The 17,851-nt window shown below is 30.0% G+C and overlaps 1 protein-coding gene across 1 annotated transcript in view; it reads left to right on the plus strand.

The window, feature by feature from the left end:
* Positions 1 to 15,228, plus strand: part of LOC142322885 (glucose dehydrogenase [FAD, quinone]) — a 117,185-nt gene extending 101,957 nt beyond the window's left edge. Inside the window, exons 3-5 of the mRNA XM_075361978.1 lie at positions 45 to 340; positions 3,158 to 3,490; positions 14,166 to 15,228. Coding sequence (XP_075218093.1) covers positions 45 to 340; positions 3,158 to 3,490; positions 14,166 to 15,094 — 1,558 coding nt within the window. The 3' untranslated portion in view covers positions 15,095 to 15,228. The remainder of the gene's footprint in view (positions 1 to 44; positions 341 to 3,157; positions 3,491 to 14,165) is intronic.
* Positions 15,229 to 17,851: the final 2,623 nt, after the last annotated feature.

Below are 17,851 nucleotides of genomic sequence, written 5' to 3' on the forward strand. Positions count from 1 at the left end.
ATCTTATATCTTAACTTTATCTTATATACTGTATAATTTTTCAGAACGCAACCGTCAACAACAGCTTGTCAGGCAATGAAAGATAAGCGGTGTTGCTGGACAAGAGGAAAAGTTATTGGAGGATCATCTGTGCTTAATACAATGCTCTATGTTAGAGGAAATAGGAGAGATTATGACAATTGGGCGCAACTCGGAAATGATGGATGGTCATACGAAGAAGTACTGCCATATTTTACGAAATCTGAAGACCAAAGAAATCCCTACCTTGCCAAAAATACAAAGTACCACTCTACAGGGGGATACTTGACTATACAAGATGCACCGTGGAATTCACCTCTAGGTATAATTTTTAAAAATTCTATTTAATATTACTTTACAAATTGGAATCCAGGGTTAACAAATTTCAAAATAGCACATTCACAAGCGTTGAATTATATTTCAACTATATCAGAGTTCTGATCAAGTCTAAAAGTAAAAATAAAAACACTGCATGTATAAGTAAAGGTTCACACCAGATAGTTATAAGCAAAATAGTTAACTACATTAAATTACATGCATAGTTAGAATATGTAAAATAAATAATAACAATCAATAAAACATAGATTAGATTCTATGAGGAATAGAAAGCCTGGCTTTACCAAGCTGGCTTCTCACCTGCTAGTTTAGGTTTCTGTAGTGCAACCCCTCCCCCTGATGTGAAACAAAGTTCTTAGACAATTTCACAGGGACAAAAAAAGAGTCAACCTCTACTGAACCCCAATAAAAAATGATCAGCACGACAGACAGAGGACTTACCCAAATTCCATGGCTCTCATCCAAGGAAGAAGAAATAAAGATTAAGGGATGAAGAGAAGAGAGAGATGGGTTGATCGACCTGCACAACCATTGATCAAGGGTAGTTTACCATCAATAAAAATGAAAGTAAATATGAAAAAAAAATAGTAATAAATAAATTATTTATTTTACTTGACAAGGGTTCTAAAAAAAAAACTGTTTATACTGTAACATAATTTGAGATGCCATTTTAAACAAAGTAGTAATGTAAGTATATGTGTGGTGGTTTGACACTGTTCTGGAACAAGGCCAATTTAAAAAAAAAAGTTACTTATTTAAAAGATTACTGTGATAAAACTAAATTTTACTTTTAATTTTTATCTCTAGGATAATTTTGCAATCAAAAACTCTACTGGAGTTCACCATCAGAGAAGAATCCCACCACATTAACTTCATACTGACACAGAGGATAGATAAGATCACAACATTAAGTCCTATCCATATTCTGTGTAAAGGTACCTGAAACTTTTTAAATTTGGAAAATTATTTCTATTGATTCTTTACAAATGCTGCTTATGTAGTTATTCTGATCACCATGCTAATGCGGTGGTCTTCATCAATCACAACACCAAAAATTTTGTATTGCTTATTTCCATGAAATAATAATCACAGGAGAACATCAACATGAGTAAGAATAACACACATATTTTTAAATAGTATATATTGTTTATGTGGGTTTATTACCAAATTTTTATTTTAAAAAAAATGCTGGACTGCATTTATCCTGATTTAGGTAGCAGCATTAATTTCCAAGTCATAATATTTTTCTACAGATAATTAAACCGGTTACATCAGCTAATATAATTATTTTACTGTCAGTAATATTGCACAAATGATTAAAATATTGCGTTTTATCTTCAAATATTTTTCCAACAGCCTAGTTTATTCAGGGACTGGCATACTGTTCTTTTATAAGTATATACAGTTGATCTTATCCTCATTCTTAGAGATGGTTTTGGATTAAACAGATGGATTTATAATATTGTTATTGAAGTTTAAGATTGATGCGAGTAAATGTGCATAATTGTAAAATTTTGTACTGTTTGCCTGATTATTATTACTTTTTTCCATTTTGTTTTACTTTCTTAGTAATGATAGAATTGCATATATTTGTATTATACTTTTCTGTATTATACTGTATCTTAGAAGCAAATTTGGACTCTCTCTCTCTCTCTCTCTCTCTACATATATATATATATATATATAAGTCTGTCTCTATATATATATATATATATAGAGAGAGAGAGAGAGAGAGAGAGTCAAAAGTATATATATATATATATATATGCTTTTGTGTAGTTATACTTGAATAAATTAATAACACTAAGACCAATATAATGAATATCTGAGAAGTGAATCATGCAGGACATTACATTTCACCTCTCTAAGATCAAAAAATGTGACTTTGTATTATCAACAAATAACAGTGTTGTTTTATACTCTTTTAATTAGGCTTGTTCTAATTACATTATAACCTACACTTCTTATTCTATATTTATACATGTTATCTGATGGAACGGAATATCAAACAGCTCAAAAGCTTTTTTAAATTCTATAAAAAAAATTTAAAAAAATGGATATCCATTAATTAATTTACATTATTTATACTCACCAATACCTGTTTGGTGACCTACTGTTTTTGAAACTGTGCTGATATCATTCAGCAATTTATTTTTTTTAAAGAAAATCATACAAGTCTATTTAGAATTATTCTCCCTAGCATTTTTTTTAATTCTAAGATATCAAGTAAAATCACCCAGTAATTATTCACAAAAGACCTTGTTCTTTTTTTCACACCAATATCTGAAAAATGTCTTCTCTTACAATGTTGTTCATTATATATTCAGATGACTTATACAGTAAGAATATTTATAATATCAGAATAAACACAATTTATAATTTTATAAAAACCTAGTAATAACATCAGTTACTGAAACAACTGTGAAAAGCAGTGTTTATAGCCGAGGAAGAGTGTATCAAGATAGAAATCTAAAAAGATTACATCTTAACATGCTTTAACATTATGAATTTACAAATATCTAACGCTAATAATAAAAAAACACACCGTTCAAATGTAATATACTTTTTACATCCTAAATACAGGACTTCTTGACTCAAGAAAAACTATCATAATCCAACCAAAATAGTTTGTTGATAATGTTGACTGCAGATACAGTGAAAAATAACAGCTGCAGTCTGACAAAAATGAAAACAAGAATGATTAAAAATAATATCCATTACATGTAAATCTGGCTCTATTTGTTATTAAACAGATTTTTTTTAATATAAAATAATAACTAACTGTATAAATAATGATTTACAGGTGTTGCATTTTTGCAAGCCGGAGAAGAGATGGGTTACCCAATAATTGACGTAAATGGTGAAAATCAAACTGGTTTTGCATTTTATCAATTTACAATGCGAAGAGGCTTCCGCTGTAGCACAGCTAAAGCATTCTTACGACCAGTTAGACTGAGAAAGAATTTACATACATCATTATGGTCACACGTTACAAAAATCCTAATAGATCCTACAACAAAAAGAGCTTACGGAGTTGAATTTATAAAGAATGGATTGAAACGACAAGTCCTTGCAAGAAGAGAAGTTATTTTATCAGCTGGTGCAATTGGATCTCCTCAGCTTTTAATGGTTTCAGGTAATTACAAATAAAATTTATATAAAAAATTCCATTATATAAAAAATTCACATAGAATGACCCTAATGCTTGTTAGAAAGAGTAGAAGTCATGCAATCCTCAGTTACAAATCTAATGCAGTGAAAAATTTACTTTTTGGTTGACAAAAATGAAGGTATTAGCTACAGGTGAGATTTTGGTAAGATTGATGTACACAATGAATGGCAAGTAACCTACTTTTTTGTTGACAGAGAAACATGAACTGTTAGCAGATTAACGTATGTTTTAATTATGCTCAATACATATTAATTCTAGAAAGTTACTAAAAATCAGAGGTCTTCTTAGAATATTAAAATAAATTTAAGATCTTTCCTTAATCAAGGTACCCTATAAATAAATACTTCCTTTGTAAACACATATGTTAGAAAAACCAAAAGAATGGACAAATAATATTACTACAGTATTGTACACAATACAATAAAGTATACTATTAAGGAATGTTTTACCTCCTTCTCAATAAAACGCCTGGTGCTGTTTATGAGAGTCTATGGTGTTAATGGTGAGTCCTTGGAAAGTGTTTATGAATCCTTGGGACAAACATTGGGTAATTTAAGGTAGAAATTGAAAAAAAACTAGAAATGTCTTTCAGTAATGCTCATGGTAGCATTTACAAACTAAATCAAAATCTTTGATGGATCCATTTTGAGCATCAACTTTGAGAGTCTGATAAATCAAAGGGGTTACCTGTAGATAACTCCTGTAAAAATAGATCCCAGAATGTTCATATGTGATTTTAGAAAAGGGGTTGGTGGATTCAATCTTTATTGCTGAAACAATAACAGCTGAGCATTATTATAAATTTATCATGCATTTCATGGCACTGCAAAAGAGTATAAACAAGACTGCTGGCTGGAGCAAAGTGGTGTAATAGTGCACAAAATGTATGGTACAATGTCTATGTAGTACAACTTTTTAAGAGATCAAACAACTCCAATAAAATAAACCTAGCGATCTCTGGTGAGATTACAACACTCTGATATTTGTATTTTGAGATATGTGGAAAGGAAAAACTTCAAGAACAACTCACATTCGAGTATACACTCAGTCAACTGAAGTAGAACATTGAAGTTTCAAAGTATCTTGCAGTGACTATCCAAATAATAATAACATACACACATGAAAAACATTTCCAGCATTTGATGGGAAAGAAATTTCTTGCCTTCTTACAAATTAGGAAATATTTTAGAAGGTGATTTTTCTTCAGAAAATTCATTAATTTTCATAAATGTTGGCTCATCTATATGAAGCTTAGTACAAAATTTTACATACGTGTCTTAAGAAAATCAACAACCATCCATTTTATAAAATTTATGACCCTATTAAAAATTACATTAATGAAAAATTAACACATTTTTAGAAAGTGAATGCTGTTTGGTTTAAAATGACCATATTACAATATCCTTATGACTGTGATGAGAAGCTTGAACTTAACATTATAGCATAGTAAGTGAAAAGCTACATTCGGCCACATAATGTAAAGGTAGAAGAAGAAAAATATAGGAAATTAGATGCAAAAATATAGTAACTGGATAACCTATTGTTGTTTAAATGAAGTAAATAGTAAATTCTGTTATAATAAACTCTGTATCATTATTAAAAATTTTGCAAAAATTACTCTTTGTAAATTTTGTTTCATGTAACAATATGATAAAAGACATTAATTCCTTTTACTCATTAACTCCATAATAGAAGAAAAAATAAAATTTGAGTGAATAAATTGTAAAATGTTACTAAATTCAAAGAAAAATACTTAAGCATTTTATTTTATGTTTTTAACATTTTTGAAATGGAAGTAAAACTATAAGGTCTATTCCAAAAGTGACTTTTGATTGGCATATAAAAAAAAAACAAAAAATAAAGAAAAAGATTTATCATGAGCATATTTTATCAAAATATCTAAATTATAACACCATCCATATTCTGTCATTTATTGGACTATGACAACAGCTTTTGCAGACTCTTATCAAAGAGCTTTTCAAAATACCTAGCTGGGTGCCAGCCAACCAAAAATCCACCTTGATGATGAGGTGGTTGATGAAAAGAGTTGAAGCACAGTGTGCAGTGATTACTAAAATTGTTAAATTTGTTAGTAATATACAAAGTATTTTATACCAGCAACATATTTGATATAATATTCAGTAATATTTAACTTTAGTGATCTTCAAATAAATTCATTTATTAGATAGGTCTTAAAGTGTTTTGGAAAAATCAGGTAATAAAAAAGTAGTTTACAATTTTAAGAAAAATCCAAATTTAAAGTTGTGGAATTAAAATATATTTTGTTTATAATAAGGAATACAGAATATAACACAGAAAATGTATTCTCAAACCCTATCATATCACGATCAGAATAAATCTTGTTTTCTACTGGTATTGCAGTCCAGAAACAGAAATTAACAAGTGAGAGTAAAAAATTATTAGCAACAAATGTTATGACAGAGTATCATCATACAACAAATGATTTAAATATTAATAATATTGGATGAAGACAGGAAGTCAATCATCTTTTAATGACTATAATTTTACTGTAATTTTGATTATTTAATACATCGTGAAACAATAATAATTTGCTCCAATAGAAACACTAAAATATTGTTGTAACTTTATTTACCGCTAGATTATGAAACACTGTTATTTAAGAACTTAAAAGAGAGTAAATGAGGTTACAACCTTTGGCACTGAACAGCAGTTACAACGTGTTCTACTTGTTTATAGCCAGTACCATAGTAGAATATAAACTGCAGATATTAGCTTAATTATTCTGAAATATTTCATAAAGTAAAACCCTACAGTAATTGGCATACATTTTGTCTCTTCAGAAAATATTAATATAATAAATACGAAAACCAAAATGTACAGCTCATATGTATTAAATTTGTGGAAGTTTGTCTATGAACCATTACAGTATTATTAAAATTAGAATAATATAGATTCATTAGATTTCACAGTTCTAATGAAGCAGAAATGGTGTTGTCATGTAGAACAGTTTATAATACAGGTATGTACTCAAAAACCATACCAATTTAAAAATCTGATAGATAGTTATGGTAATTTAGTAATGTAGTCTCAGTAAATTAATAAAACCTTTCTAAGAAATCTACAGCAGGAAAGCTACTTCTTTCTTATCAATATTTCTTAACTAAAAAGAAAAATAGGAAAAAAAAACTTAAATTAATTAAAAGATAACAGACCCAATAAAACAAAAAAAATAATTTTTTTATTGTGAGTTGTACAGCTTCAGTGCGGTGTCACATCCTAAATGCCACCTTGCTTTGTTCTGCCAATCATGGTCTTGCAGCCCTCTCATGGCCTCCATGACGCCACTTCTGATCCACTTCCTAATCGGTCATCCTCTTCTCCTTCTTCTCTCTACAGGGACCTACTCAAACACCTTATTTGGCCATTTGTTTCATCCATTCTTCCTAGATGACCACACCATTTTAATTTTTTTTCTCAATATTATCTATTATTGTACTGGTCACATTCATCCTTCTCTTAATTTCCTCATTTCATACATATTCCTCTTGAAACCCAAAATCTTCTTCTCCAGAAATCCAACTGAACAGCTATAATTTTATTTTTATTCCTTTTTGTTATCTCCCACATTTCAGCACCAAATGCGAGTACAATTATTTGGATGGAATTTCCTATCCTTATCTTTGTCTCATTCTGGATTTCATTAGACTACAGAACTGAATTCAATAGCTGGGTGACTCTTTTCTCTTGCACAAGTCTATCTTCCATAACTCTTTGACTTTCATCCTGCATACTTAACAACACTACTAAATACGTGTACTCATGGCATAACTCAATTACTTGTCCTTCTATTTGCAAATTTCATCCTGTCACTCCTATTGGTAAATACTTCATTTTTTCAATTTATGGTCAGACCCTACTTCTTGTATGTCTTTATCAATTTCCTCATCATATACTCAACATTGTATTCATCTGATGCAATAACTACTTGGTCATCCACAAACAGAAGGGTATACAGGTAGTCTCCTCCCACATTAATTCTAATCATGGCACATTTTGTTTCCCATTTCTTCAAAACTTCTTCAATATACACCTTAAATAAAGTTGGAGACTTTGGAGTTGAACAGCAATCCTGCAAAAGGCCTTAGGTTATTTCAGTTTCAGACAGATATCTATTTCCCAGCTTTACAAAAGAGATTTGCCATTCATATAAACGTATTATGCCTTGGAGGAGGATTGTTGGTATTTTACCACCCAATCTTTCAAAAAGTGTATGCTGTAATAGTATCATAGGCTTTTTCCAAATTCACAAAAACCAAATGTGATTTCATATTCACCCTTTTTTCAAAAAAAATTATCAGTGCAAAAATGTTATCACCTGATCTCCCAGCAATAAACTGATCTTCTCAGATCCTTATTACCCTTTCCAGTTTATTCATAAAAACACACCCATACAACCTTCCAAATATTGCCATTACATTAATGTACTGATGATTTTGGCAATTGGTCTTCTTTCCTTTTCTATATATCAGATTAATAAAAAATAGTTTCCGTTTATTTGGGATTTCGTCATCTTCAAATAAACACTTATTAAAAATATCCATAATAATCTGTATAACTGATCCAGCGCTTTTCTTAAGGAGCTCAATTGGAAGATCTCCAGGGCCAGTTGATTTTCTACTTTTAGTATTTGCAATCACACAGCATACTTCTTCCACTGTAGAATTCTACCCACTACTTTCTCAATCAGATCCCTACCGACAACAAACTCTTTTCCTTGGAATTCCTCTATCCTCCAGAAAAAGTTTTTCATAACAGTCCTGCCACTCCTTTAAACCAATCGACCATAATTTAACTTTTTCTGATGTATTTTTCCTTACACTTTTTATCACTCTCCAGGCTTCACCACTCTTTCTCTTCCCAAGCATCCTTTAACCTCTGCAAACTTTTGCTCCCAGGCATTACTTTTAGCTCTTGATACTGCCTTTTTAACCTCTCTACTAGCTTGACACATTGATGCCTGTCTTTTTGGTTTCATATCAACCACTTCCTATATAATCTCTTTTTTTCTTCCACTACTGGGCCCCACCACCGTTTAGATTTACGTGTGAAATCCACTTAACCAAGAGACCCCATCACCGCTTCATGTAATGTAGTTTTAGTCATTCATACATTTCAGCCACACTAACTACCATACCATCCTTCATTTTGGAAGCCATCCATGATTTAAAAAAAATTCAGTAGACTCTTGCTTCAAAAATTCCACCTTATATTTCTTTAGCACCAGTTGTGAACCTTTGTCAAGTTCCACCCTTTGTTTTGATGATCTGTTTACCAATTGACAAAAGGCATTTAAGGGATAAAAACCGTTAATCACACTAAATAATTATCATTACTGCATGATGTAGTCCTAAATGATCTTACAGCTATTGTCTAGGTCTTGAACTTTGTTTCTGAGTTTGACAGTCAATGACAGATTTTAAATTTTTTAGTTTCCTGGCGCCATGTATATTGATGGATATCTGGAGTGATGGACTCTCCATTATCAATGAAACTGATAACTAAATATATAATAATGAACATAATATCAAGGATAAACAAGAATTATACGTTTAATAACGTAGCTGGTTAATAATTATTATTAACCAGTAAATTGTGGGATATGTAGGCAATTAACTAAATTTCAGCACTTCCTACTCTTTTGTAACATCATAATCATCTTGCCATCAGCATGACATAACCACGAACATTGTTCACAGATGAAGGCTATTATTGGTTTTCAGCAACCCAATAGTTACATGTTACTCACTACCCAAATTTCAGTATCATCCTTATTTTACTATCTGCTGTAGGATTACTGTTTACGACAGACACACACATCATTAAATTATAGAGTTATAGACAGTGTGTGTTAATTTAATGTCTGAGTGTAACTCATGGATAATGCTCAAAATGTTCTTGTTATGGCAAGATAAAGGGATAAAGCAATCTGGTAAGGATAAAGCATTTCAGTCACAAGTAATCGGGCTTGTCCTCTAGCATAACTAATAAAAAATCTATTTGGAAAGACAATAACAACTGTACTGAATTTAATTTCAAAATTTTAAACTAAGATGATTTTAGATGGAAGTTTACACTCTCTATTTACAAGAATATAAGTATATCACCTAGCCCATTAACAGGAGATGGTACTTGCAGCAAGCAATCTTAGAGTAATATCAAACACAGCCAAGTAATTTCCAGTAAGCTGTGGCATAACTCACAAGTGAAAGATATCTTCAGCAGAGACAAACTCTCTTTTTGCATTAAGTACTAATCTCTACCCCCCATTATAATTTACCTAGGGGACAATAACTTGCAGCAAATGACTACCTTCACATTTGACTGAATTCTAACTGCTAGTCTGAGCCTATTTTCTAGTGTGCTTAAATTAAAAAAGAGAAAAAGGTAATATATTTTGTAATATGAAATAAAATTCTGCAAATGGTTTACTTTAAGAGCAAGATAGTACACTTTAATGCCAACTGTTACATTCCCTGGAATGCCAATATTTCTATAAAAACATAAAATTAACCTGGTAAGAGTAAGTCTTTTGAAGATCTTTGAGTCTATAATTTCTAAACAAGCCATGGTGCACACCTTTCCATCAGCAACACAACCATGTGCATGAACCCTTGTAAACAAAGACCTTCTTACAAACAAATTTGTTGTATGTGCACCACAAGCATGCATGCACACATACACACACACCATACTGCATAGATAGAATTCCATGTAGTTGAGCAATTCTTTTGTTATTGTACACATTGTTCATTTTTATAAACTCTATTAAACATTTTACATTACCTCCGCTGTTTTATATCAGTCAAAGTTTAACACTAATTTTGCAGACATACTAATATTTTACTCAGTTGTTTTACTCTCAATTATTATCACTGAACCAACATAATACGAAATTTCTTTGTCTTATATTTTTGCTTAACCTGAAATATTTATCACAAAAAAATTAAATGAAAATCAAAAAATCAATTTACACAATAACAATTTTATAAAACTGATATCAATAAAATGTTAAAACTCATGTTGGAGAAATAATTTATAATAATATTTTTAATAAAAAAGTGGATATCAGATCAACAGATGAATATGTTCATAGATAATCTATTGTATTAATTTGAGAGCTATCATACAAAATTTAATTCTATTTAAAATCAGAAAAAGGCGTAAAAACTTTAAAATGAAAACCTAAATGATAAATTAAAATAAAACACTTTTAGAGACTTTACTAACAAATCACAACAAAAAATTCCACTCTTAATATAATTTAAGAAAAGAGTCAAGAGTATACAAAACAGAATGAAGATGTATTTTCATCATTTTATTTCACATCTTTCTTCTACTGAAAAATTAAATATTATGTTAATGAACTCCCTAAATAAAATAAAATGAATAAAATTCTTTCAATCTGTCTTTAAGAGGCTTATTAATTGTTGTATTAAATCACATAAATCTAAAGGGTGAAGCAGAGAAGTTAATTCTCCTGGAATAATTACTAATTCAGAACTATTTTTTGATAATGAATTTTTACCATTTTTCAGTTAAATGTCCAACAGCTGTCAAGGATGAGCATAGATTTTTACCTTTCACATGCTTTTGAAATTTACAAAACCACACAAATTTCAATCATTTATCCATTAAATAAATATCCATCCATCCATTTTCATTACATCGAACAATTATCCCATTTGGAGAATTTGCTTTGTGCAAAGTCTTTCATTTGAAAATAGAAAAAGGTGAAAATTTAGTTCCATCTGCTAAAATGCCAAGCACAGCTGCACCTTTGTTTTTCACAACCATCAGTTTGAGTAGGAAAACTTCTTTCACCAAACATATAGTTGAATTATGCGGGATTTCAAAATATACAGTCATTTGATCACCGTTATATATTTGTGATACTTCAAAATTGAATTTTTTGCACAAGCTAATAACATATCACTGAAATTTTATCAATTTTTCTTTGTATGCAACTGGCAATCTTTGAGAAACAGTTGTCTGTTTTCTTGTAGCCAAACCAAATCTACACATAAATTTTTGAAACCAACATCTTCCAGCTGTAAAATTCTCATATTACCTGATAAACGTATGTTTTGCCTTTATAATGCACATCTCTATAGAAACTGCAAAACATTTTTCACCTTATTTATCACTCTTATATTTACTTGCTTTTGAACTATGTATGTGAGATCCATGGTACGGAACCTTTCAGTCAAATTTTGAAGCAGTTCCGCTTATCCATTCCCTCTGAAAGTTTCCTTACAGGTTTGCTCCTGATGACAACTCATTTTAGCAATATTTTCAAGTTGCAAAGATGTGTTAATTAGTGAAAAAAATGCTCCTTAACTTATGCAATCTCATTAACATGCATATATTTTCTTAGTGAAAGAATTATCTATTTGTGATACTGTCATTTCAAATGATTAAATTGTACGAAAGTATGTTTACTACGGCTGAGGCAAAAATTTAAATTTCATACAACCATTACATTCAATATTTATGTCTGATGATTTATGTTACTTATGAGCTAGTAAATAAAAGTCATTACTCCTCTTTGATCATAAGTGAGAAGTGCAAATTTTCCCCGCATAGATTACAAACTAAGATTAAAATCACCTTAAAATTGCAAAAAAAAATCAAAAAAGTACAAAAAATAAAATAAAAAATGTAATTTTGCTGCTGACAGAACTTGAACATGTGACTGGTCAAGTTTGCTTATACTTTGTCATGAGCTCCCCAGTGGGGAGCTGGGGAGTTCATATCAAAGTACAAATCTTTGCTCCCCACTGTTTAGGCCATTCATCATGCACATGAGAAAATTGGCAATAACATCAAATTTTTAATTTGAAGCTATGACTTTCACATAATCTTACATATCACTATCAAAGCTTGTTGTCAAATCCAATCCGAGATATCATCCTAAAATTATTTTTTACCTTTTGGTGTGTTTAATTTAAGAGTGGTGTTTTAAAATATTTTTTACGTATTTTTTATTTTGTGCTTTTTAAGTGATTTTAATATAAGAGTGGTTTTTAAAAAGTTTTTTCTATATATTTTTTATTTTAACAAAGGTTTATTAAACGTATTTGTACCAAACAAAGATAGTTCTTGCTCTAATTCAGTGAATTTCTAGTCCATGAAACAATCGTCTTTTTTAAGAAATCTCAAGCAATAGATCCTTTTTCTTTTGCCAATCTCAAATACACGACTCATTGATGTCATTTTATTTACTGGCTGCTCGGTTGCTGATAATTTCAGTTCTGACACGACTTTTAATTTTTTGGCAACTGCCTATTAACAAAATTTTTTTTTGTTTGCAAACATAAATTTTAATCAAAAAGTAATTTTTAAAAAAATAAAAGCAATGTGACCGAGATATCACACGTTTACAAGTCTGAAATCAACTGAGTACTGAAAGGAAAATTAAATGCGTGAAGGAATTTCACTTGAAGTAAAGAAAGCTAAAAACTGGAATGTACCATATTTCCAGAAACTCATTTCATTCTAATTATTTTTTCCAGAATAAAGAACTAATCTACTAATAAATTAATATACTATAAAACTAATATAATAAAGTATATAAGACACAACAGTATTTTTCCTCGTACTCTTTCTTTAGTAGCAGAGACGAGTATTATAATAAAATTCATCTTTGTTTACGTGTTGTACCTGTTTTTGTATAACCTTTCCTAATCACAGTTGTTTATGACCCTGGCTTATAAAATGATAATCAAATATAATACATCTTTCATTTGGTAATAATCATTCAATTATAATGATTAGAATAAGACCCACACCCCAAAAAATTTTAAATATGAAATCATGAAAATACTATGGGGCTTATGTGAATAAATATGGTATATGGATTTTTTAATAACTTAGTAAATTTCATCCAGTTATTTTCTTAAAATGCATTACTAGCATTTACTGTTGTTTTCCATTTATTGCTTTCAAAAAGATTCTGCTGCTTCTTCAGTAAGGATTTACTTATTAAAAAAAACTCAAAATATTAAAATCTGTAGACTGTATATGGTAACTATTAGGGACTGAAGTACAATGAATTATTTTGCCTCTTATTAAAATCTGTTGGAAGATAATAAAACTAATGATTTGTTATCAAATTTCACTATATTTTAAAATATGAATTACAATTTTTTTAATAATTTCAATGAAATGTTTCTATAAGACAATCATTGTGTTTGAATTTCACAAGTAAATTAATTATTTTTTGATAATTTTTAACAGTGCCAAAATATGAATGTGTACTATTTATTAATTACTAGTACTGATGTTTTATGGTACCTAGATATATATATTTACTTTCCCTTTAGAATTATCCCTTAGAATACCCATCTGGAAAATGCTGAAATCTCTGGAATGCACTTATTGGAAATAATGAAAAAGGTAATGATAATTAATTTTAACAAATTTATGTTATAGGAAGTACTCTAAACACTTATACACAAACTGTAATTGCTGGTCGAGTGACTAAATGAATAAAGTATTTCAAACTCAAAATAACTGATATTAACTGAATTATAATACTTATATAAAAAATATTTTTAAAAAACATCTTGTGTAAAATAATTACTATTGATGTTTCTAGGTGTTGGTCCAGCAGATCATCTGAGTGATTTAAATATACCAGTAATGTACAACTCTCCTGGAGTAGGAATGAACTTAATGGATCATATAGCAGTTGGAGGTGTAGTGTTCCTTATTGATTACCAAGTAAGTTTGGTCATGAATCGTGTGGTGAATCTGAATTCGGCTCTTCGATATGCAGTTAATGGTGATGGACCTTTAACATCGAGCGTTGGACTCGAAACAGTTGCATTTATTACAACTAAATATGGAAATGTATCAGATGACTGGCCTGATATGGAATTCATGTTAACATCCACCAGCACAAATTCTGATGGCGGTACAGCAGCAGCAAATGCTCATGGACTTACAAAAGAATTTTATAATGAATTTCTTGGAGAGATATCAAATAAGGATGTTTTTGGAGTCTTTCCCATGATTCTTCGACCTAAAAGTAGAGGTTATATAAGGTTACGAACTAGTGATACTCTACAACATCCCCTACTTTACCACAATTACCTTACACATCCTGATGATGTTAGAGTACTAAGAGAAGGAGTGAAAGCCGCTTTAGCAGTAGGTGAAACGGTCGCTATGAAACGTTTTGGAGCTCGCTTTTATCGTAAACCAATACCTGGCTGTAAGCATTTACCTTTATTCACTGATGATTATTGGGAATGTTTTATAAGACAATATACCATGACAATTTATCATATGTCAGGTACATGCAAAATGGGCCCTTCTACTGACCTGATGGCAGTGGTAGATCCTGAACTGCGAGTATATGGAATTCAAGGACTCAGGGTTATTGATGCTTCCATTATGCCACAAATAACTAGTGGTAATATAAATGCTCCAGTAATTATGATAGCCGAGAAAGGTTCTGATTTAATCAAAAATTATTGGGCAGGACTTGAAAAAAAGAAAAAACGTTCTAGTAAAAAAAGATGACTAGGAATTTTAATAAGAGACTAATTTTATTTAAATATATACAATTTTAATTGTAAAATCAAAATAATAAAAAATATATCTGTAAAGTGAACTATAAATAAATGTAAGAAAAAATGTAATAATTCTAATGTAAAGAATAAATATTAAAACTTTTGGTATAAAAATAAAGACCACCTTACATCTTTATACTTAACCCTGTAAAACAAACTAGCAGTACAAATAATAGTGATCAATTTTGTAACTCTTTTATGAGCTGATAGAACATGGAACATGCTGTGGAGGAATCAGCTGCTTTTCAATTATACTTTATTTTCATATATTAATATCAGTTAGTGAAAATCTCAAACGAACATTTTTTAACTCTCAGTAGAATTTTCAATTTTCATGCAATCCATAAAAATATAGATAGTAACAAATGTTTAAATAGAAAGAAAATGCTTAGTGACTAATAATAATTATCACATGAACACTAATAATAGTTATCACATGAACAGTAGGAAACCGAGTAATAACATAAGAATTCTTAAACATTTAATTACACATTTATAATATAAGTACACCAATTACAATACATACTCTTGGAAAACTTACTTCTATGGGCTACCTTTCTAGAGATGTTAGGCAAATAACAGATGCTGATTTATCTTAAATATTTCTGATCACTTTTCATCTGCATGCACAGAAGATACAAGTCTGGAGTTCATTTGCTGTCACCATATAGGTAAGAAAAAGCAATCATTAGGGTGAGATCTCTCAGATGCATCTTACCAAATATTAAATGCAACTTTAATGAAATACTATAGTATTTATTACATATTGCAGGATAAGTTAGCAGCTTTGATAGCTTTAAATGACCAAGTAAGTGAACCTCTTAGGTAAGCGACAGCTAAATCAATATTCAATTTTATTGTGTGGTGGTCATTTTTATATCAAATCTAACATATACATAATAACTTTAGTTAGAATTACTGTTAAACTATGTACTATGCATTAGTGTTTTATCACGGCTTTATTTTCTATTAAAACCAATAGAGGAGGATCTAAATTATAATTGGGATGTCCTCCATACTTTATTGATTTTATTTTTTTTAAAACCTACAACTGCAAAATAAAAATACAAAAGATTTTATGTAAGTTATATTAATTTTACAGCAAATAATTAATTAAGATGTGAATTGCAACTCTTATGTAGACATAAAACACAGCACAAAGTTGATCAACGTGAAGAATCTGCTACAAACCAATGACCAAAAAAAGATCTTTCATTTTCAGCACAAAAAGTAAAATTGCAAAAAAACCAAAAGTATATGTAATATCAACCATCTTTTTTAAACTTATAACATTAATTATATTCTAAAAGGAACATCATTCATATGCCCTCCATAGTTTTGGTTGACATACCCACGTCTATCAACAAAATTTTGTGTAACTTTTGCACAAATCATCTAGAATTTCACAAATATTAATATCATGTCAAATATTTGCTTTCAAGTCATCAATCGTTAGTAATTTGTTACTATAGACTTGAGACTTAATAACCCCAGGAAAAAAGTCTAATGGAGTCAAATCACACAATTTTGCTGGCTGACTGACATTACCATTTCATAAAATTATTGAATCACCAAATGTTTGATGCAATAACTGAATTGTTTCAGCAGTTGTGTGACATGTGGCACCATCCTTTTGAAACTACATCTCATTCAAATCAAAATTTTCCAAATTTGCAAACAAAAAAAATCACTAATCATAGTTTTACAGCGTTCACAATTTACTGTAACAGCATCTCCTCATTTTCAAAAAAAGTGGCCCCGTGATGCCACAAGCCCATAATTCATACCAAGCAGTGATTTTTTTAAATGTAATACTCATTTTTGAATAATTTGTGGGTTGGAATCATCCCAAATATGACAATTTTGCTTATTTACAAAACCATCAAACCAAAAATGAGTCTCATTTGAAAAGATGATTTCCTTCTTTTTTTTATAAAAATTTGGATCCATTTCAAGCTGCTCTAGAGTTCAATCAGCAAACCATCTATGCAAAGACTGGTTCCATGGCTATAATCCTTGAGTTAGTTGAATCTTATGTGGGCGTAGACCAAGATCTTGATGCAAAATACACCATGTTGTTGAAGAAAGGCCTAATTTTTGTGAAATGTGAAACCAATAAATTTCGATTTTCATAAACACTTGCACTTACAGCAGCAGTATTCTTGGTTCCTTGCATTTCTTTTGTGAATTGGTGTTTTAGCATCAAGTAGAAAAAATTCTCCTTGAATTTTCTAACAAAATGATGAATTGTGCGTTTTTTTGACTGACTATGCACACCGTAGTTAGTGTAAAGTGCATGATGCATAGCCGTAACCGATTCCAAACTTTGATAATAAATTTTTATGACTGGTAAACATTTTTTAAGCATGTAGCATTCCATGATGATTTGTCATAAACTACTAGAAACAAATGATGCTTGAAAAGTTTTAAAAAAATCAATGTCACCACCACAATCTGTCAATTTTTGGCGCTCAATTTAAAAACTCCTTATTATTAGTCACATAAAAGGTTGTTGGAAAGTAATAGAACTAAGATAAGATATTTGTATGCTTACAGCTTATGGAATTTACTAAACTTTATCCTGGTGTAAAATATAAATAAATATTTTATTCGGTTCAGACATGATTTTATATTATACAGATCAAATCAAGAATAGCTAGGTGTCCTATTTCATGAAAAATAAATAGTTGAAATGTAAGGGTGATAG

This window comes from Lycorma delicatula, chromosome 4 (genome assembly GCF_047948215.1).
Source record: "Lycorma delicatula isolate Av1 chromosome 4, ASM4794821v1, whole genome shotgun sequence".
NCBI lineage: Eukaryota > Metazoa > Arthropoda > Insecta > Hemiptera > Fulgoridae > Lycorma > Lycorma delicatula.